We start from the raw sequence: 23,506 nt of genomic DNA, 5'->3' as shown, positions 1-23,506 counted from the left end.
GCTTGGATTGAACAAGGGTGTAATATGAGTTCATGCTGTTAACAATGGTGTCTATTTTTCAGGTTTCCCTTTGGACAAAGCCGTGGAGTATGCCAAGCTCAGGAATCCACTGCTCATCAATGACCTCAACATGCAGTATTTCATACAGGACAGGTACAGTGAGCTAATACACCATCATACACCAATCACAACAGCAATATTATGGAAGAATGGGGTTTTGTGTGCTTTGGTGTCCACCAAAGGTCTCTTAGTGCAACTGCTGTGTTGTGAAACACACATAGTGCTTTTGACAATATGCATTTGTTGGTCAAGAAGAAAATCCCACAAAGTCCTTGCCAAAGCCAGTGAAGAAGCCAAAGAAACATGTAGACTAACAAGGAAAATAATATTATCAAATTTTGTGCAAATATGAATTTGTAAGCATTTACCGCCTGTTTGCAGGTGTAGCATATGTGTACTGACCTCCCAACAACATCACAAGTAGTTCACTGTTCAACTTGCTAACTATGCAAAGCAGATGATTTGGCCATATTCAATGTCTGTTAACAGGAGGATCCATCTTGCAAAGCTTCTAGCTGATGCACTTGTTCCCAGCCAGAGAGGGGCCAGACCAGTCAGCATCAGTTGAGGGTGAAGAGACGGTAGCTACAGGCATAGCTGAAGTGACTGCAAGCCTGTAAACAATGACTGCTGGTTAGGAGATTAGGATGGGTACAGCCATGGTCATAGTTTTATCAGAATCACACTGAAAGCTTTTATTGTTGGAATTTTTTTTTTTTTTTTTTTTCAGCTGGCTCAGTTGATAGTGAAGAATTATGTATTGACAGCGGCTGTCTGTCAAGCTGGCGTTATATACCATTTTCCTTCTAAAAAGACCGTGAGTCAAACTGAGCTCTATATAACGCCCGAGTCAGGGTTTGCACCAACAAATAAGTGCCGGCCTCCCTTTTCAGGCTGGGTAGGATGGAGGATTAATATGCTAATTTCCATGTGTTTTCATTTGAAACAACCAAGCTTACCCTTCTTTACGTCTCAAGTCTTTTTTTTAAACGGCACAGCTTTTCTTGACTTGATGGTATAAATCGTTCCAAATCCTTTATGCTGACTGAGCTCTCAAGCAAACCCGGAAAAGATCAGGAAGCAGCAGTGCAGACAGGAGGGTCTATTGATGGATAGACAGATAGTCAATGACAGAAGAGGTGGTTTGATCATGAGAAGAAGACGATGATAAAAAGACAGTTTCATCAAAAATGGACGGACTGTTTTTTCTTCCTCACGCTACATGAGGTTTTGACCAGTATGTCTTTTATATTCTAGTACCAATACCATAACAGTGTGTTAAACATTACAAGACAAAGCACAGGTTTCTTGTTGAAAGTTACTGTATCGTATTGTTAGTGACCTATTGTTGCTTTACAGGGTGAAAAAAGTATCTTTATGAGCTCATGTTGAACCAGTGTTCCCCAAATGAGCCAGAAGATCATTATGGCAATTATGATGAACCAAAGAAGTAGCCAGAGTCTACTTACATCAGTTTTAAAATTAATGATTAATCCTAATAGTGCTGTAACTCTATATGACGGAAAAATAAACCCTATAACCTCGATGATAAGGACAATGGTGGCATTTATAAATCAACTTGTTAGCATTTGCATTTTCCTCTTCTCGTTTAGAGCAGTAATCACTTGGTGGGCATTAAAGTAACATACATGGTAAGTGTTACTTTTGAGGTATATTTTCCCATACCTTTTTTATGGATACCTTAGATCACCAGACTGGTTGTTGTTACCAGTCTTTAGAAACATTCACATCAGAGCTGCACTGATAGACTCACTGTGGTGGTTCTTTTTGTAGTTTATTTTTAAGTCTGTGTTTGATTGTCTCTCAGGAGGGAAGTGTACCGGATCCTGCAAGAGGAGGGCATTGACCTACCTCGTTATGCTGTGTTGAACCGAGACCCCGACAATCCTGAAAGTGAGTAGAGGGTTTAGAAGTTCTTAGAGGCCTTTGCTGCGATTTTTACCAGGTGGCTATCAGAAGTTAGATGAAGTATCTTGTTAACTGTTAACTGGATAACTAGTCCTTTGTGATAGCAAAATAAACTGTTTTATAGAGTGAGGCGTTTTTATTTTTTACTGAACTAATAGTGAGTGCTGTACAGCATTGAAGCATGGCTAATACCAAACAGGCAAGGGTTCAAAGCTCAGATTAAGGAAGGATAATTTGATTGGATTATACATTCCTTCGGTATATGAACCCATTTTTGTATTTTCCACGTCGGCATCATCACTGTTGTTATACATTTTCTTGTAGAATGAATTTAAAACTAAAGTCTCTCCCATTACAGAGTGTAACCTGGTGGAAGCTGAAGACCATGTAGAGGTGAACGGGGAAGTTTTCCCAAAACCCTTTGTGGAGAAACCTGTGTGTGCCGAGGACCACAATGTCTACATCTATTACCCAACATCTGCTGGAGGAGGCAGCCAGAGACTCTTCAGGAAGGTAGATGGCTTGCAAGAAACACAAGGAAAACTAATCATGTATTTACATATGTGTTACTGGCTGGGCTCTATAAGATTTTGGTACCAGACACTTCATTTTCAATGTCAGTATATGTATACTTGATTGTACCTCTTTAGTATCAGAAGAGTTGTCATAGCGTGGCTGCATGAAACTGCTATAATTTCCAGCACAACAACAGTGGAGGACATTTAGACAATGGTGTACCAGCTTCTTGGTTTGTGGCTTCTTGTCAAAGCAAGATGAGTTTTGTTCCAGGACAAGAGCAAGCAGCTACAGAAAATACTGTTAAAAAGTAAATGAGAGTTTGGAAAGTCATACAGTTAGATGGAGCAGACAAAAAAGCCATATTAAAGAAACTGTAGGTGTAAGTGCTACTTTGACTCAATAAAAAGTTAGTCTGAGCTGCTCTTTGGAAATTGGATTCATGTAGTTGATTAATAAACAAGAAAAAAACTCCTTGGCACTCTCTTCAAGCTTTAAAATGCCTTTATTTTTATGGCATAGTCATGTGTAGATCTTAAAAACACTCTTCAACGCATTTTGGCATCAAGCCTTCATCAGGAAGTCAAACAGGAAGGCTTGATGATGAAACGCATTGAAGTGTGTTTCTAAGGTCTATACCCAATGTTAATTTTGTCGAGTAAAACTATTAGTAAAATTGTTCGTCGACAGCGTTTTTCTCCATGACAAAAACTAGACTAAGACTAACAAAAATAGATCTTTGATGACTAAAACTGACAAAAAGTAAGTTAAGTTTTTTCAAGATGACTAAAACTAGACTAAGACTAACAAAAAAAGATCTTTGATGACTAAAACTGACAAAAAGTAAGTTTTTTTTTTTTCAAGATGACTAAAACTAGACTAAGACTAACAAAAAAAGATCTTTGATGACTAAAACTGACAAAACGTAAGTTTTTTTTTTTCAAGATGACTAAAACTAGACTTAAATGTTATCTAGTTTTTGTCGGACATTCAAAATCCTTGATATTTGTCCACTGTGGGTAAATCTGTCAAAAACACAGTGCAGCTGTAGCTTCTCTTCCTCTCAGCTGTAGAAAGAAAGGACCCCAGGTTTGGCAGGGTGCATAGAACACACTACCATGACTTGGTACCAGATTTAGAAAAATAAATGCTTGGACTAAAATTTAAGACTAAAATGTGAGGACTTTTTATGGACTTAAACTAGACTAAAATGTTTTTGAGTTTTTGTTGACTAAAACTAGACTAAAACTAAAATGCATTTCATTTAAAGACTAAAACTAAGACTAAAATTAAAATAGCTGCCCAAATGAGAGTGCCTTGGAGTTTTTTTCCTTGTTCATTCATCAAAAAGAGGGCCATCTTGGACATCCCACTAATGACATTTCTTGTGCCGATACTCTCGTTACACTCGGTGGTCAGCAGTGTTTAGACGTCACATTTTAGGATCAGCCCAACTGGCTTGGAACCTCACCAAAGGGGATACCCCAAAAAAAGTTCCCAATATCAGGGGCGCAGGTGGCCTGGGGCTTCGAGTCCCACATGTCTCTCCTCAGCTCTCTCATCCCTGTTTCCAATTCTGTCCACTGTCCTCCTCTGTCAATGAAGGCATGAAAAGCCCAAAAATAAATCTTTAAGGGGAAAAAAAAAGTACCCGGTATCAGGTACAATCCCTTATAGAAATTAAGAAAACAAGTTGTGTCAAGACTGATGGAGCCAGTACCATATAGTGGAAAACCACCGTAAGTTTGTCATCAGTCAATGCTAAGATAGTTGAAGCAAAGAATCAGGATTCAGGAAGTTGCTTTTCATTAACTTTTAGAAGCTCACCATGTTGATCTTTACATTTTATTCGGTTGAGTCTCAGTTTGTATATTATTTAACGACTGACAAAAGGAAAATGTTTCTAAAACTTAAAAGGTTCTGCTGACAAGTTGCACTGCTGCTGCAGGGTTAAAGTTGTGACCTTTTTTGAAAAAGTGCCTTGTGCAATGGTTAGATAGTTGGCAAAATAAGATTCTTTTTGTAAAAGTTTGGTTCTCGATGCCTTTAAATTTCCTTCCTATATTATTCTCTCACTTCTTCACTGTAGATTGGGAGTCGAAGCAGCGTGTATTCCCCTGAGAGCAGCGTGCGAAAGACTGGATCTTACATCTACGAGGAGTTTATGCCCACAGACGGCACTGATGTAAAGGTAGAGTGCATTACCACTTGAGGGCAAAGAGATTCATGCACCAGTCAGTCTAATTAGTCATGCACTGGATAAGATATAAAAGTCATTATCACATGTGCCATGTGTTTTGTGTTCTGTGTTCCAGGTTTACACAGTAGGTCCAGACTATGCTCATGCTGAGGCCCGGAAATCTCCGGCCCTGGATGGAAAGGTAGAGAGAGACAGTGAGGGGAAGGAGATTCGTTACCCTGTCATGCTCACTGCCATGGAAAAACTGGTGGCCCGCAAAGTCTGCCTGGCCTTTAAGGTAAACTTACAATACAGCAGTAGAGGAGATAATGCAGTACACAGTAAGAGAATACAAAGGAAGGACTCAGGGACATTACATTTAAAGAGCTTGGTTTTACTCGCCCTTTTTTATTGCTCTCTGAGCCATCAGAGGTCATAACTTCACTGGATTCCTTTTTATGTGCAGTTATCATTTGAAGTTAACATAGAGATTGCATCTACTTGTGTTTACCTGCACTTAAACAAAAGGCTCTTAGCTCATTAAACTAAACTTTATAAGACTGAAAATTAAAAAACAAACAAATATAGACATTAGAGAAGCTGTCAAACATGGACAAATTGATGTAATCTCCTCGTGTATGAGTCCCATTGCTAATGCATTTGGTGAATGGGAGCTGCCAGAAGTGTTTGTCGCTGCAACCACCAGAATAATTCATATAAATCTATTGTTACCATCATTATACAGTGCCGTGATCAGCAAACACTGAGCTAATAGAGAACATATCTGGTCCTGACTATTAACATTCATAACTGGCAAATGAGTCAGTAAATGCAGAAATCACATGGGACTCTGAAACAGAGATGATTACAGAATGAGACACTGAAATAGAATAATTCACAAGTTCTTTGTAAATGACAGAATTACCAAATTCATGTTTTTTCAAGCATATCAGTGAAATGGGCAGTTTACTTCAACAGGCATTTTCAAAATTGAGAAAACAGGACTGCAGACCACTGAGAAACAGTCAAGATCTTTTTCTCCTTACCCCAGAAGAAGCCTGTAACGTATGTGGTTAAGGATTTGCTTGACACTAAGAACACCACACTTGTAGCCCATTTCCTGGACTCATCTGTGTGTGGTGGCTCTTGATTCACCGACCTCAGCCTCAGTCCACTCCTTCTGAAGCTCCACAGAGTTCTTGAATCTGCTTTGTTTGACTGTCTTACCGCACTTTCCTCTTCCAATCAACTTTCCATGAATATGCTTTGAAACACCCTCTGAAAGCAGCCTGCCCTTTCAGCAGTGACCTTCTGTGGCTTACCCTCCTTGTGGAGGACGACATAAATGTCTTCTGGACATTTGTCAACTCAGCAGTCTCCCTCGTGATTGTGGTTGTGTGTACTGAAACACAGTGAGAAAATGAAGGCTCAGGAAACCTTTGCAAATCAGACTTTTCCTCAGTATTCTAATATTTTGAGATAGTGGATTTTGGATTTCCGTCAGCAGTAAGCTTTAATCACCAAGATTAAAACAAAACTAAAAAAGGAATTTTTACATGATATTATAATTTTTTGACATGCACCTGTATGTAATAATGTAGAGGCAGCTTTATGAAATGCAAGTAGAGTACATTTTAGAACTTTTTGTATTTATTGTGATTTATTCAGACTTCTGCAATGTGTTCATTTCAAATCTGTGTATTGCAATAACAATAAAAATACTGTTTGTGGTGCAGTTAATGCAGTTTCTCAGGCATAAATATGTGTTTATCTTCACTTCACTGAAAATGACATGCTTTATGCCAGGACATTAACTATTGCAGTGAATGCAGACATTCTAAACCCAGTATCTAATTCTTTGTTAAATATTCATTGCTTCATCTCAAAAAACAGTCTGGAATTAAATACCCTCCATGTGAAGGGGAAATGGGAGCTAAATTTAGATATAATTATTGAGGACAGGACTTGGAGGGATATATGTATATGATGCCCCAAAGACATTACCATTCCGCTGTGGTAGAAATCTGACTGGAAGATAAAAAAAACATTGTTCAGGACTCTGTTGGTAGTCTCAGGGTTTAGTAAAGATGAAACATCAGCCTTATGCTAGGGGAAATGTTGGATGATAGAGCATTTAGTAATTTTTGATCCATTACCACAGTGATTCTGGTGAGACATGAAGAAGGAGGTGGAGAAAATGTTAACAATTTCTATGGACCCTATGGTATTTTTACTTGGAGAGCAAAAATGTAACTGATGGAGACTAAAAGTACATAACACATGTGATTATGGAATAAATGACATTAAAATTGTCATTGAGAACATGCATTTCTACAGAGATGGTCTCCAGTGAATTCTTACCTAAATGTCAGAATGCTTAGATGTGTAAGCCATTTGTGAAGGAAGATTATCATAAAATATTTTGTTGCTGACCTTCTTGAAGATTGAATAAAGTAAAAAAAAAAAGGCTGAAGTTGTGCTGTAAAATTATATCTTTTCCATTTGATCACTCAGAACAATGTACATTTCTGTAACTCAGTATTGTCTTTGATTTTCTCAGCAAACAGTTTGTGGGTTTGATCTGCTCAGAGCCAACGGACACTCCTTCGTCTGTGATGTTAACGGCTTCAGCTTTGTCAAAAACTCCATGAAGTACTATGATGACTGTGCTAAAGTCCTGGGGTAGGTGACATCAGCTTAAATACTATTTGTTATTGTTTAACCTGAGAAAATGAAGAAATAGTTTCAGTTGTCTTTTTGACTCTAAAGGTCTGCTGTGACTGCCTAATATTGACTGCAAACATGCCATTTCAAAGTGATGTTCTGCACTGGCATGTAATTTTAATGTGGTAAATCCCAAATGGGCTTAAGCTCTTGAAAAACTTTTGTTGTTGTATAAATACTTAAGAGTGAGAGGCTACACCAGAAGATGCAAACCTCTCATTAGCAAGAAGAACAGGAAGGCCAGGCTGGAATTTGCCAGTAGTACAGAGTCAAGCCTCAAGAACTCTGAGAAAAATGTTTGTGGACTGATGAGACAAAGATGAGCCTTTACCAAAGTGATGGAAAGACTAGAGAGAGAAGAAAAAGATATGCTCCTTATCCCAAACATACAAGCTCATCTGTGAAACACAGTAGAGGTAATGTCATGGCTTGGGCTTGCATGTCTTCTTGTGGGACGGGCTCATTAATCTTCATTGATGATGTAACACGTGATGGTAGCAGCAAAATGAACTCATAAGTCTACAGAAACATTTGTCTTCCAATTTAAAGAAAGATGCAGCCAACTGATTGGGAGATCCTTCATCATGCAGCAAGATAATGACCCAAAACACGCTGGCAAAACAACAAAGGAGTTCATCAGAGGCAAGACATGGAAGATTTCAGACTGACCAAGTCAATCTCCAGACTAAAACCCGATACAGCATGCATTTACCTGCTAAAGAGGAGACTGAAGGGAGTAACCCCTCAAAACAAACAACAACTGAAAGAGGCTGCAGTGAAACCCTAGAAAAGCATCACAAAATCTACCAGATCCAGATGAAAATACCTGGGAAGAAAAGCTGAAATGTTGATCTCTTGTGTCATATTCATTTTTTTTATGTCAAACCCAAATGTTATCAGTCTACAGCAAAAAATAGTGGAATTGGCCTCACTTTTTCAATACTTTTGGAGGGGAGTATATATAAAGTGACCATCAGTATTATAAGTAATCCCATCAATAATCCCATTCATATGCATTCACAACAACTGGTGCAACAATATGAGCAATTTGAGGTTAAGTGTCTTGCCTAAGGGCACATGGTTGACACAAGGACACTTACCATAACTGGGAATAGATTCCCCAACTTTAATCATCTAATATGTTGTTTATTGTATATTAGCTCACTTTTAATTTTTTTTTCGGTAGGTTTAATAGTGTGCCTTAACTTTACACAGTGTAAGCGAGTGTCAGCGACAAAATCAGATAGATTCCTGTTGTAATTTCCTGACTGCATGCAAGTGATGCTGCTTGAAGCAGCTTATAGCAGTGTGACATTTTTAGCCCATCGTCCCGTTCCTATTTTCCTTACTGTTGCATGCATTAGGATGGGCAAAGACTAAAGGGAGAAGGGAAATGATTAGACACCGGGAGTTCCTGAAAGGAATGTTTTCTTGATTTTCTTTCACTCTTATCATCAACAGAACTTGTTAGCTTATTTACAAAGTGGAGATATTTGTGCATTAATAACAAATATATCTGTGATTCAAATCCATCTAGGAGACTTGTGTCAACATGAAGCCAAAACTAGTTAGCTTGGTGCCATCAAAGGCCTGTCATCATAAAGCACCACTCTTTCTCCACATTTATAATAAAAGCCTTAGATTTTATACTATTTACAAGTGGAAAACTGGAATTAACTGGGAAAAGAATTAAATATTTGACAGATGTGAGTGGACAGCGATTGTGCCCTGCTGTGCGATACAACCTGATGCAATGCAATGAAATGTGATGTCTGATGCTCACATGCTGTTAGGGCATGGTGTAACTTTTTTGAAACCTCATCTATTTGTTCCTTTAATCCTTTCCTAGTGCCTCTCCATATTATACAGAAAACTGCATGACAATCTTATGGAAAAGCGCTTATTTATTTTAAACAATGTAATTCCTTTTGGACTGAACTGTTTGGCTTCCATGAAGAAGCAGTCTCATCTTCTTGTTTTCTCCCTGACATCTCTGGCATTTATCTCTGACATCTTTGTTGTACCTCTAAAGTAAATATTGCCTTGGAGCTGTCATGTTGTAAGTTATTCAGAGCTTCAGACAGCTCATGGGACCTCACTGTCAGCTTCACATCCAAGTTAGTTTCTGATTTATCACCTTTCCTGTCAGGCAAGGCAAATAAACTTTATGTCTTAAAGGTATACTTCAACATTTAGGCAAATTCGCCCATTGCCATAATTCCTATAGTCTTAGTAATAGGTTCGTTACCTTCAGTTGTCGGTGCAAACTATTTTTAGATTGCCGCTGCCGAGTTCGGACCTGCTGTGCCCACTCAATGTAAGCAGACGGTATTCTGGCTTTCCCTCATCAAACTCATCAAATACACAATCCAACAACTCCAAAACGGTCTTGTGGACAAGTTGTGACCTGCACATTCACCACTATACTAAGGCTATAGTGGTGTATCCCATTTTACTAATTTGAAGACAGAGACAGTAAAGGCAGCCTGTCCTGTAATGAACAAAATTCCTCTTTATGCTATGGTCAGGTAGTGTAAACAGAAAAAACCTCATAGGAACAAGAGCATTGTAAATTTGATATGATGTAGTATCATTTAAACTGTAACTGTAGCTTCTTAATCAAGATAAGTCAAAATATTGTCTTGAATTTTGATCAAAATATTAGAATGAAACTGATTGGCACCTAGAAAATCTTTATAAATGACCCTTCTTTCGATGAAGTTTACTTCGATTATTGTGCTTAAAACTGTTGTTTTATCTGCTTCATCAGGAACATGGTGATGAGGGAGTTAGCCCCTCAGTTTCACATCCCCTGGTCCATCCCCATGGAAGCTGAAGATATCCCAATAGTCCCAACAACCTCAGGAACCATGTATGTACTGAAAACAGAAAAAATATTGATATAGGTATCAAGGGTTTTTGGAAGTTGTGGGAAATTCTTGGGCAATATGCTATCAAAGCTTTGGTCCATGAAATATACTAATATTGTAACCTGTTCTCTAAATTGTTACTGTATCTGCATTGTAAACTTAAATCTCTAATGCTCAAGCACATTTTCTTTGCATTTTAACTGAATTTTGATCTTGCAACCAAGATCAGCATCATGTAAATTCTGTTTTTGATTGAATGTTTTATTTTCCAATTCCAGTGTTTATTGGTATCCTGTGATTACTCTTCTTTAAATGTCATGATTATCCCTAAATCTTTGCTGTTTTGATTATAATTGAGCTTCAATGTCTCAGAAATGATCTGGTAACAAATAAATGATACGTCATCATCAGTTACTGTAATGTTGGTGACTTTTTTAAGATCTTATGTGATGTTACGTATTTTTTACACATTTTATTTTGTCCTGTCCATTCTTTTTCCTTATCCAGGATGGAGCTGCGCTGTGTTATTGCCATCATCCGCCACGGGGACCGCACACCAAAGCAAAAGATGAAGATGGAGGTCCGACATCCTCTGTAAGTATCTAAAGACTTAGCATCCATTATACAGCATATTGGTTTTGATTTTTATTTCCAAAATGAACAGATATCATTTTGTAGTTTATGATTTCCAATTACAAAAGAAAATTTAAAGAATGTTAAGGAGAAAAATATATGGGAACAGTCTATCAAAACACTGTCATAGCTGCACAAACTGAATAACAGAATACCACTCGTCTTTAATTTAGTTTCCTTTCTGTTTTAAATGTTTGACTGAGATACACAGATGGACACCTAAGCCTTTTTCACAGTACGCTTCTGCAACAGCACCGTAATAACAGGGTGTCTGCAGGATCTTAAAAAGTATAAAAAGTTGATAAACCAATTTGGCAAAAATTAAGGCTTCTGTAAAGTAATTTAAAGTCCTAAATGCTGGACCATAAGGTTTTAAATTTTTTATCTGTTTTCAATTTGTGTGTTTTTGGCTAGTTTTTCTGACATCAGTCTGCATATCTGTTCTGGCCTGAGCTATCAGTGCATCCTTAAAACTCTGCTGTGTTCCCCCTAACTAGCAGGTTATTGAGGGGCTTTAGTAATGTGTGAGGTGAGTTTTCTGAGAATTGGTTGGAGGAGGAGAAGGTGTTGAGGCTGGGGCTAATACTTGTTAGTATTTTACAGGATTTTGAACATAAAAAACATCTTTGCAGTGAAGCTTTTGCCTGTTTTAATACTAGTACAAAGTCTGTTGAGCTTAGCATGCTAGCATCTTAAAGAAAGCTTTATTGCATACTACAACTAGAAAAGCACTCGGAGAGCGCAGACCTCCACCATTAGCCCTATCTCCCAATAAGGCAGAATCTTTAAAAAATTCCTGGATCCAGACAGTGATCCGGATCACTCCCAAAATCTAATCAGTTCTTCCTTTTGCCATTTCTGACATTTCCTGAAAATTTCATCAAAATCTGTCCAGAACTTTTTGAGTTATGTTGCTAACAAACTAACAAGCCCTGCCGATCACATAACCTCCTTGGTGGAGGTAATAACTAATACTATTTGTATTTTCTTGACTGTGTTGTCATTTTTTTATCTTGCACTCTGCACAAAACATGAACATAACTGTCACCAATGCAGTGTTCATTTTTACAGCTATTTTTGTTCTTAGTCTCAGTCTTTGTCTTAAGATTAAATGCCTTTTTGTTTTAATCATATTTTAGTCATTCTACCCTTTATATTTTTAGTCTTGCTTTAGTGAATGAGATCTCAAGAACATTTTAGTCTAGTTTTGTTCCATAAAAAGTCCTCACATTTTAGTCTTAACTTTTAGTCCAAGCATTTATTCTCTTGCCTAAGTCTAGTACCAAATCATGGTAGTGCCAAACCTGGGGTCGCAGCTTTCTACACCTGAGAGGCAGAATAGCTACAGATAGATTGCATTTTGATAAATTTACCCACAGTGGAGAAATATCATGGATTTTGAATGTCAGGCGAAAACAAAGTTCATTTTAGTCTCATTTTAGTCATCTTGACAAAAACTAAACTTACTTTTAGTCAGTTTTAGTCATCAAAGATCTATAGTCTAGTCTTTCTCATGGAAAAACAGCTGCAGACAAAAATTTTTAGTCATAGTTTTAGTTGACAGAATTCACTCTGCACCAGTCTAACTGGTTAGTAAAAGACGCATTGAGGTCCTAAAATATATGGAGAAGGTCTTGAAAAATTCTTTGAAAGTATTAAATCTGAGTTCATATTTCCTGTTTATATTCTGATGAAGCTTTGCTGTCTCAATAGTGCAATTATGATTTTATTTCACAGGGCATTACAGCGTTGCAGAAACACCAGAGAGCATGCAATATAAACACAGTCAGACAGACGTACACACACACACAGAGCTCTGCTGATCCCAGCTCACCTCTTTAATGTTTCTGTTATTGCCTACAAAGCTGGCACAGAGGGGGGCTCACTTCTTCCCCCCCTTTGAACTTCTGTGACGTTCATACTAAAGACAAAATGCTACTGTCTCTAAAAAGACAAAGTAACTAAACTTTTTTTTTTAAGATTTATTTTTGTGCCTTTATTAGATAGAGGAGAACAGTGGATAGAGTCAGAAACAGGGTCAAGAGTGGGGGAGGGACATGCGGTGAAGGGCCTCAGGCCGGATTCGAACCCGAGCCTCCCGCTCGTACACGGGGAGCGCCTTTAACCACTAGGCCACCTGCTCCCCAAAGTAACTCAACTTTATTGGAATATTTGCTTAACTTGCCAACTTACAGAAGCAACACATCTGTCCACCCTCTCTAAGTTCTAATTTATAGTTAAGTATAAAGCCTCAGTCTTTCAGTTTTTTCCATTTGATATTTGTTCTGTTTTGTTTTGACATGATTTGTTTGTTATTGTGTATGCTCGTTGATTTATGGCATAATTGTCGTAATATGTACTTTGTTTGTTTATTGTGAAGATTTAAAAAAATGAAAATCAACTTGAATTGGATTGTGCATGCACATCAAAGCTAGAGAACTAGGACCTGATGTAAAATTGAGCAAATAAACAAAGAAAACTCATCACAGCAAATCTCAGAGTAAATGTATTTATTCAGCAAAGATAAAGAACTTAGAGAAACTGCTATTCATCATTTTCTGAGGATTAAAAAACTGCACTGTGCTTGCTGACACTATAGTACAATCTTACCAGTCACCTCCTGCCTGCCCCTTCTAACTTAATTCTGTATTTATTTATGGATTCAACAGCTTTATTAAATGTATTTTCTTTCTAATATATTCCTAATCAAATGTAACTCTTTCTCCCTATTCTCTTGTTATTTTTGTTTGTTTTGCACAGGTTCTTTGAGTTGTTTGAGAAGTACGGAGGCTACAAGTCAGGAAAACTAAAGCTGAAGAAGCCAAAACAGCTACAGGTGACTGAGTCTGATTTTAATCTCAAGTAATTGCTTTTCCCATGATGCCTCTCCTCTGTCTGTTTACTTCTTGAAGATTATGACTGGATCCTTTTGAGGATAATGAATGCTTCAGATGATACTGTTATGTTTTCATATATGAGTATTATAATTATAGTTTATTGTTTTGTTGCCTAACTGTTCAGGCTTAACTGCATTAGTCCACTCACATATTGCATTCATCCTGTCACTGTAGCAGCTTTTTATAAAGTGTTCTATAACCTGCCACCTTTGGTTTACTCTTGTGTTTTGCCATCGTGCTCTGTCTGGACATTTGCAGAGCTTCCCGTCTTTGTTTATTCTGCCTAGATAACAGTCAAATTAACTTTAATTGCCTCCTTGTCCCCAGGAAGTGCTGGATATCGCCCGTCTGCTGCTGGTTGAGCTGGGCCAGCACAATGACTGTGAAATTGAGGAGAAGAAATCCAAACTGGAGCAACTAAAGACTGTCCTGGAGATGTGAGTGAAGTCTTAATGTCAATCACACAGCACCATCTTCATGTTTTTCTGCCATCATATTTCATCATTCATCCACTCATGATGCAAAACTAGCTTCATCTCTCCACACTCCATCAGGGTTCAGTCATTTCCTCTCATACTCACGTACACACATTTATTCCTTCCTCCCTTTTGTGTCTCTAACTCGTTGCTTTATCTTTTCTTCCCTCCTCTGTCTCTCCATTTTTCTCTTTCCCACCCATCCCTCCTTTTCTCTCTCCAAAAAGGGAATCCAGCTTGAATGACACTCAGTACGCACCCTCTCCCTTGTCACTTTAAAGGATGATTTACTACCCTCCTTTCTTTAGTCTTCCTAGAGTGTGTACAGAATATTGGGAACACCTTTTCTTTACTTGACACTGACCAGAAAGAATAAAAGTCAAAGCTGAGGATTTTTATTTCATTTTAACTTGTTAAAATATTATTTTAAGGGGTTTAAACCCGGTAGAGAGTATAAACAACCATGCTTTCTGGAGGGTTTTCCTTATGTTTTGTACACAAATTATCATTTTCCATTAACATCCATTCTTTTTTATCCATTAACACTGGACACATACACAGTCAGATGTACATAAAGGTTAAACTGTGATTCTGTGTATGTAAATCAGTGTGTGCTGTGTCAGTCATGTGCATGCCATTCTCACCACACATGAAGTGACCTCTAAATCTCCTAATGTCTTCCTTCCTCATGCTTTTCATCTGCATAAATTCTCTTAAAAGGATTTTTTGGGGCTCTTCTTCACTGAGATTCAAATAAGTGAAACAACAAAATAACCCTTGGTGTTGCAGTCTGTCTATAATGCAAGAAGAAAAAATCCAGTGTTTTTCATGGAAAGCAAAGATAAAAGTTCTTAAAAGAACTTGGTCATCCACATGGAGAAAATATGTTTAATGTATCACTTTTTTGTCAGCTCAAGCAAATCAGTGGTGATTCATAAGCTGACACACCTGATAGTCTGTCTCATATAGTGTGAGATTACAGTTCCCATTAAAAATATTCACCCCCTTGGATGTTTTACACTTTTATTGGTTTGGCCATGGCCAAATAATTTGGCTTTTTCACAAAACAAAATTACAAAAAAAATACCTTTGTTAAAGTGAAAACAGATTTCTACAAAGTCATGTCAATTAAATAGAAATATGTAATTTAAAATAAGTGACTGCATAAATGTTCATCCCCTTTAACGTGACTGACCTATTTCAACAGAGGTCGAGTTAATTGGTGCAAGTAGTCTCATAATTAGTGAAATGGGGATCACCTGAGTGCAGTGAATATGTCTCAAGTGATTGTAGTTTAAAAACACCTGTGTCTGGAAGGTCCAGTTACTGGTCAATCTGTATTCCTGGCTACCATTGCACCATGAAGACAAAAGAACACTCCAAGAAATGCAGAGAAAAGGTGATTGAAAAGCACAAGTCAGGGGAGCTAAAGCCCAAACCTCAATCCAATAGAGAATTTGTGGCTGAACTTGAAAAGGGCTGTTCACGGATCCTTGTGCACCCTGACAGAGCTTGCGCCATTTTTAACAGCTTTTGAAGAGCTTTTTGGTAATTTTTTTGGTCAAAAATGCAAATTATATTGACCATGATTGGTTTTAAGAAATCAGTTTGGGAGCACAGATGGTCGAGTGGTTTAAGGCGCTACCCACGTACGCGGGCGGCACGGGTTCAAATCCGGCCTGTGGCCCATTACCGCATGTCTCTCCCCACTCTCTTCCCTGTTTCCGAATCTATCCACTGTCCTTCCTCTATCAAATAAAGGTGTGAAAAGGCCCAAAAATAAATCTTAAAAACTAAAAAAATCAGTTAAAGGGTAAAACATCCAATGGGGTAAATACTTTTTATATGCACTGTATTTCACATCCATCTGGACAACATTGGTGTTTATGAAGGATAGGGCCTTCCAAAAAAAACCTGTCCTTATGATTGAATGAATTTTCTGTCTATCACATTCAGTACAGGCTCATTATATTACTCCTCTAGGTTAATCAGCTTGCAACAGACATTGCCAGTCTTCTAGTATGTAAGAACCACTGACTTATGTCTGTATAATCTTGATTATTACATTTCAAAACACAATAAAAAAACCTACTTTGTAGAAAGACTCCATTTATCAGTATGGCATAACTATTGGAAAGAGGTGAATCAAGACCCCATCTAAAGTTTTTGCCATTTTGAATTGTTCTGTTTATTTCCAAGGCTAAAGATAATTAGGTAAACATGATCAAGAACTTTGCTGGCTAATAATATACATGTGTATAAGACAGAGTGAATGTGTGTCTATTAATTAGATTTTTCACAAGTTGAAAGGAAACACCCAGACTGACTTGATCTGAGCGCTGTGTGATGATGTCTTTTTCAAGTGTGACTCTATGACAGCGATTAAGTTTCTCTGACTCCTTGCCAGAGTTATTTGTCCTGGTTTAGGAACCTTATCATGTGGCTCTCTGAGGTGTTCGCTTAGCTGCCTGTCCTATTACAGTACACCATGTGGTCATTAGTTTGCGGGAGGTGCTAAATTCTTTACTCAGGCAAAGCATGCTTGGCAAGAAGAGGCTCCTCCAGAGATATTTCTGTGTGTGATTTCTTCAAAGATTAATGACATGATTGAGAGTGGTATTGATTTTCATCTGTTCATGAACACACAATTACACCTTCTCTGCTCTCTCTTCTTCCCGCACACACATGCACAATCAGTCTGAAATCAAACCTCAAGGTCCACTGGAGCTACTGGTCTTAAGCTGGTGCAAAGTACCTCTTGAGTGATGGAATTATCATTAAACCATTAACCCCTCACTGGAACTTGGTTGTGTGTTTAATCGGTGTTCGGAGTTGAAGGAGCCGTTGCCTCGTCCTGTCCTCTCTTTAAACTTTTTAGGAGTAGAAATCAGACATGTGCTGTTAAAAAGATACTGTAGGATTGGATAAATTCTCTCTGTGTGTCTGTGTGCTTATTGTGTGTCTGTCTGTGTGCATTCATATCAAAATGTGTTGTGTCTGCTTTGCATTTGTTTACGTTCTTTCTCTCCAGGTATGGTCATTTCTCAGGTATCAACAGGAAAGTTCAGCTGACCTACCTGCGTAACGGCCAACCTAAAGCCTCCAGTGAAGAAGAAGGTGAGAACACACAAATGCTAACAGAAAAAAACAAAATATCCCTTTAAACAAAAGATAACTATGCAGAGCTGTTGTTACTCACACTCTAGTGCTCACTTTGAGCTGTAAACAACTGGCACTGTGAACGAACGTATGCTAACAAACAGCAGGAGAAGATGCTGCTGGTAGCAGGAATACACTCATGTAAGACTGGCCTTGCGTAATTGAGACTCTGCCTGGAGCATCATGCCTGTGTATCTGTGACAGTGGGAGCATCACCTGTTGCTTGAACATACATGCAGGCGAGACACAGACTCTGATAAGTTTTTAGACTGCTGATAGTGATATCAGGCAGACTTTAATGTAGATTAGTCATATGAGAAAACTCACAGTTTTAGTTTACATCCAGCAACACAGAAGTGACAGCATGATATGCTTCAGGTCACACGACTAACATTACACGCCCTGCAATGTGACAATTGTGCATGGTCATATCACTATCATGGCTGAATTGCACGTTTTGAATTTAAGGTCTTAAGTAGCCTGGTGTTAGCCAGTGAGAGGTCTTAAATTTTAGCAGGCACTTTGAGTAAGGCACGTCCTTATCCAGTGTTTGTTTTTTAGCCAACCTTACATGATTTTAATCATCTTCCTCAAATTGTTGCATAAATATTCTCCAAAATTCAGGCAATTCAGTGTTGTATGTCCTAAATTTCCTAGAGGAGGACCCCAGACCCCTCTCTGATTTTTGTCTGACTCCCTGTGATTTAATAAACTTCGTGCTATTGTTAAACACTAGTCCAGTTACTTCTGGGCTAACAGGTTGCCCACTTAAAAATTCTTGTAGCCCACCTTTAATTTGACAGGTCTTCCCTGACAAAAGATGTTATTATGCTTTTTAATAGTTAAACTGTTTTGAATCAGCTCAGCACGTCTGCTCAGCACCAAAAATGTGTTATGATGAATATCAATATAACATATATTGATAGAATACAGGCATAGTTTAATAGGCAAATTTCCCTTTGGGGACGATAAAGTATATCTTATCTTATTTTACAAAATGGGCCATTAGTCATGTGTTTTTGACACCACCCCTCCAAGTCTTGGTCCGGTGTCCAGTCTCATGCCTTTCATTTTTGACAGTGCAAAAAGTGGTATAAATGTTTCTCAGTTCACGTCTTTAAAAGTCTTTTAAAATCATGTAGGAACCCTGAAACAACATATCAGTTAGCCCTAATAACAATGCAGACTAAACTGATATGCCAGATGAATTTATTTCACACATCCATCTGGAAAATCTTCCATAAATGATGTGTGGGAAAGGGCAGAGCCTTTGAAAAAAAAACAAAACACGTGACGTCGTAGCCCCAAACCAAGGTGCCCTGCTACCGATGAGTAAACTCCATGGAGAGCTGCATAACCCGAACAACGGCGACTGTAGACATGTCAGTACATGACTTTTGCCATTATTGAAAAGAAATCAGCTCTATGCTATTCTATGTTCTTCTTTTGATGAAGAAATGTCGTCAAGTTCTGATAAAACTGGCACTTAAACAGCATCAACACTAATCTCTTCCGCCATAATTACACCGGTCTCTTGTTGCTACTTGCTTACATCACGACTCTGCCGCGCCCAAAATTACTGCCCCTCGACACTGATTGGTCCTGTCACTTTCTAACTGGGCCCAGGCGGTTCAGATGGGAGCTTTGCAAGATGGATTCACCAGCGAGAGACACGGAAATGAGCAAATCCATCTGTTTTGCAAGGTTAATTGCAGATGAGACTAGTGGGGATTGGTGCCACTTTTTACCACTTTTTCCTTCTCATTGTGTTTTAATCCTGTATATAAAGAAAATAGAGGTACACTAATAAGTAAATCACCCATGTGATGTGCATGTTTGATTGAAAGGACTCTTCAGTTAAAGGTGCAGGGTTTAATATTTAGCCTTGTAGCATTTAGCAGGACAAATGTGGTAAAAATGAAACATTTATAAGTAGGTCTGTCGAAATCACTCTTTTAATTCCCTGAATATATTAAAATGTATTTTTTTTTTAACTTTTAACAAGCTTCATACGTAGGGAGGTCCCCTCCAAAGACTCCACCATTTCTTGGATTTTTGCATCTCACATGTTTCTACAATACCAAAGAAGGGATAAAATAACAAAAAAGAACTTTATAAGCATCTGCTGTTTGCCATAATTAGCACCAGAAGTTAGCCTTACAATCTATGTTCGTTTGACTGTCACGAATATTTCCAATTTTACGCACTGCTCCTTTAAAGACAACAAGCGGACCAGAAAAGGTGAGCAGAGTGGCTTGTCAGCAATGTGCCTGTCAACTTTACAACAGTCAGCACCGAGGCTAACAGAGTTGCAAGCATTTGATTGCAAAACAGATGATACTAAAAGATGTGCACAGAAACTCGATATTGTTGACTTTGCTGAAAACAAGAGAACTCATCACATTTTTCCCTCAGACTGTGGCTTATATACCAGTGTGATTTACTGTTGGAATTTATTGCAATACATTGTGTCCAAGAGTTGGAATCTTAAATGTCTTTTTTCAGTTGATGTTTACTGTAAAATAAGAAATACAACAGCTCATAGGAATTGACTGGCAGCCAGTCCAGGGTGCACCCCGTCTCTTGACCGTTGACAGTCTGGATTGGCTTCAGCCTCTTGTAACCCCGAACAGGAAGAGCTTTGTAGCTGATGGATGTATGTATGTAACAATGAATCATGAGATAAAAGAGGAAGCCAAGCGCATGACAAAATAGGGGACAGGTGACCATTTAAACAGCAAAACCACAATACTCTATGGCCTGAGAATTTTGAATTGTTGTGTCAAGGCCAATGTGTACATAAAAAAAATTTACTCTGCTATTTTTCTGTTCTAATTACTGCCTTTGCAGATAAAAAAAGTCATATGATCTCCTATACTTTATGGTGGTGTTAAAAGAGGTTTATTTTTAAAATAAGAAGTTTTGGTGTATGTTAATTACATGATGCATTTCAATGAAATTACTGAAGTAAAGTCAAATGACTAAGCTCCCAAAAGGGGGAAAATGGCAGAGATAAAAGTTTTTTCACCAGCCATTCAGATGAAGACTTTTGGTTGAAAGATGCCTTCATTAAAGAGTTTCTCTCTTTCAAGTTCTGTATAGAAATAAACAGACGACTTCAGACGACTTCAAAGTTTTTATTTATCTGAAGCTTCACAAATTAAAGCTCAGAGACAAATTAATTATTCATTCTGAAGGTATGTGAGTTGATTTCTAGATTAAATTAGGTGTAAGTTTAAACTGTCTGCTGTCTTTCAGACTCAAAGAAAGATGGTCCATCTCTGCTGCTGGTGTTGAAGTGGGGCGGGGAGCTGACGCCTGCGGGACGGGTTCAGGCTGAGGAGCTGGGCAGGGCCTTTCGCTGCATGTACCCTGGAGGTCAAGGTACTCATTGGACACTCACAAACTAACATTAGTATTAGTACTCATGAGAGATTGATATCCTTTTTTTGTTGCTCTCAATAAAAATATTATAAGTAATGTTGGGTACCTGTTGAATAAAAACATCCCCCAAAGATAAAATCCACCAAAGATTGCACAATCATGTAAAGTTAAGGTATAAAGCACATCTATAATGTGATATCATTTCTATGTGAAATACTAAAGACTTAGTTATTCAGTCTTTGAATTTTGTTTACAAGAACATACACATCACCTATGATCAAAAACTGACACTGAAAGCCGTGAGGGTGCAACTTTATCTTAGAAGAGTTTCATTTAATGTAGTCTGGAGGGAAAATGTTGACAGCTCTGTCTGTCCTCACACATGTGCCTAAACTCATTGAAGTTTATTTCCAGCCTCTCTCTTCAGTCACTCGGAGCACCACCGTGTGCAGTGTCAACACTGCATAGCTGACATACGTCGTGTCAAAGAGGGTCGAAGGCGATAGTTATTTTAGAGTCGACAAGCCAGACTTTCAGGCTTCTCTAAGCTTCTGGATCCTTTTTTCCTACTGTTCATTATTTGCTTCCATTGACGCAAGACTTGTTACGCACACAACACCTTACATAATACTAGAGAGTTTAAGAAGAACTGCTGTTGCATCTTTGGTCAACTACAAAATATTCTTTAGTAGATTAATTGCTACCTATGGTTTTATTTCAAAACTTTGATTGAAATTTTAGTCTTAACGCTGCAAAATGTAGAATTTTTGCACTTAAATTTAAAAACAAGACTATTTCTATGTTAACTACAGTCATGTGCATAAGTTTTAGGCATGTAGGATTCATGCAGGGGTCCGATGTGCCAGAACCCTGGGCTAGAGAGGGGGGAGGAGGTTACCAGAGTCGAGCTCAATATATGTCAACACACAAAAGATGTTTCTTTTTTTTTAACATTTGTTAAAACATGTTCCTTGACACAAAATCTCACATACAGCATGCCATAAACAAGATTTACAGAAAATGTTCTGGTGTATAAAAAACAGAAATCCTTGAAAACAAATCATTAAAAAATTGACCAAAAAAAACTGTGGCAAACCAACTAGCAGAGTCAGAGCACCAAAGAGGGAAGGAGGAGAGGGGGCTATTATTGTAAAGTGAATGTTTGCATTCACCCCACCTCATTGTGCGGCATCTTTACAAGACAATTATTGTGTTAAATAGTCTATGACAGATCTCCATCTATCCTGGTATAAGTCCATCCTTAGCTGCAGCTTTGCAGTTAAGTTTTCCATACAGTTCACATCTCGAAGTTGTTGTTATCATTGGTCCATGGTCGAGGAAGGGGGTTAAGCCACTTCATCCTGATCATTTTATGAGCTATTAGAAGAGCCCTGAGTATGTATCTTTTGTTTTTTCTTAGCCCCTTTAATGGTATACTTCCCAAGATTATATGTTGTGGCTCTGATGATCTACCAAGATGTAAAATCCCTCCAACCTCTTTCTTCTCTTTGTCCCAGAAGGGTTGTATTACTGGGCATTCCCAGAAAATATGCGAGAAGTCCCCACTCATACCACATCCTCTCCAACAGAGGGGGCTATAATTTCTATCATAACCAGCTATTACAAGAGGAGTTTTAAAATATCGCATTCTTAACTTCCAAAGACAAAACAAACTAAAGATGTTTCAATGGTTTCTTTGTCACAGGGGAATCCAAAGAAGAAACTGGAGCACACAAGTCACTTTTTTTTGCCATTTAGGTGCTAACGTTTCAAGTCCATCTTGAAAAGCTCCAGTTCTCACCATTTGTGCCAAACCAAACACTGTTTGGACAAATAAAGTGATATGAGAATGAGGCTGTAGCTACAGGCGGGTTTTAGTGATACAAAAAGCCGCTTGCAATTGCTGCCTCCAGTGCAGTGATTAGCTTGGATATACACTACTGCTCAAAAGTTTGGGATCACTGGCAAATTTCTTTGTTTTCCAAAGAAAAGCATTTTCATTACTAATTAGGGAACTAAAAGACTGGGCACTGGAAGACTAGGTGCTTTGGAGGTACCTTGGGGAAGGAAAGCTATCGCAAGATTTTGCAATGCCATGCCATACCTGGTGGACAGCACTTGCTTGGGGCCAATTTCATCCTACCACAGGATAATGACCCAAAATTCACCTCCAAAATGTCTATGAAGTTTTTAAAGAATAAGCAGTCAGCCAGAATTCTGACTGTAATGGAGTGGCCAGCACAGTCTTTGGATCTGAACCCTATGGAGCTGTTGCGGGAGCAGCTTAACCGTATGGTACGAAGGAAGACTCCATCGAGAAAATCCATCTTGTGGGAGATGCTCCCGGAAGCATGGGGTGAAATATCAGATTACTTTGAAAAACTGACAGAATGCGTAAGGTCTGCACAGTCGTAACTACTGAAAAAGGTGATGTCAGCGTGTCCAGTTCATTTGCTGTATTTCCTATTCAGACTAATTTCACGAGTTTTTCCATGTAAAACAGGAGAAAATTCCAAGTGATCACAAACTTTTGAGTGGTAGTGTATCTCTAGTATGGCATCAATTTTACCAGAACATGACCACATTTCTGCCTACAATAAAGAAAACAGGAAAGATGTTTTTGATCTTCTGCCTTGTTGTGTGAGAGGTTTTATACAATTGCTGCTAGTGAAGTGATTA

At 38.2% G+C, this 23,506-nt stretch overlaps 1 protein-coding gene across 5 annotated transcripts in view; it reads left to right on the top strand.

Moving 5' to 3' along the window:
* The window catches only part of LOC121514907 (inositol hexakisphosphate and diphosphoinositol-pentakisphosphate kinase 2-like), a 103,495-nt gene that overhangs the window by 19,595 nt on the left and 60,394 nt on the right, over positions 1-23,506 (top strand). For all 5 annotated transcript variants that reach the window (XR_005992335.1, XM_041795329.1, XM_041795330.1 and 2 more), the window contains exons 4-15: positions 63-153; positions 1,889-1,974; positions 2,348-2,502; positions 4,595-4,696; positions 4,821-4,982; positions 7,245-7,366; positions 10,179-10,280; positions 10,786-10,872; positions 13,672-13,747; positions 14,136-14,245; positions 17,316-17,401; positions 20,702-20,827. Coding sequence is in view for 4 of the 5 variants with exons in the window: in XM_041795329.1 (XP_041651263.1) it covers positions 63-153; positions 1,889-1,974; positions 2,348-2,502; positions 4,595-4,696; positions 4,821-4,982; positions 7,245-7,366; positions 10,179-10,280; positions 10,786-10,872; positions 13,672-13,747; positions 14,136-14,245; positions 17,316-17,401; positions 20,702-20,827 (1,305 nt within the window). In the remaining variant the exon portion in view is untranslated. The remainder of the gene's footprint in view (positions 1-62; positions 154-1,888; positions 1,975-2,347; positions 2,503-4,594; positions 4,697-4,820; positions 4,983-7,244; positions 7,367-10,178; positions 10,281-10,785; positions 10,873-13,671; positions 13,748-14,135; positions 14,246-17,315; positions 17,402-20,701; positions 20,828-23,506) is intronic.

Source organism: Cheilinus undulatus, linkage group 9 (genome assembly GCF_018320785.1).
Source record: "Cheilinus undulatus linkage group 9, ASM1832078v1, whole genome shotgun sequence".
NCBI classification, from domain to species: domain Eukaryota; kingdom Metazoa; phylum Chordata; class Actinopteri; order Labriformes; family Labridae; genus Cheilinus; species Cheilinus undulatus.
The sequence above is the reverse complement of the archived record's forward strand: the minus strand, read 5'-3'. Positions and strand labels throughout refer to the sequence as shown.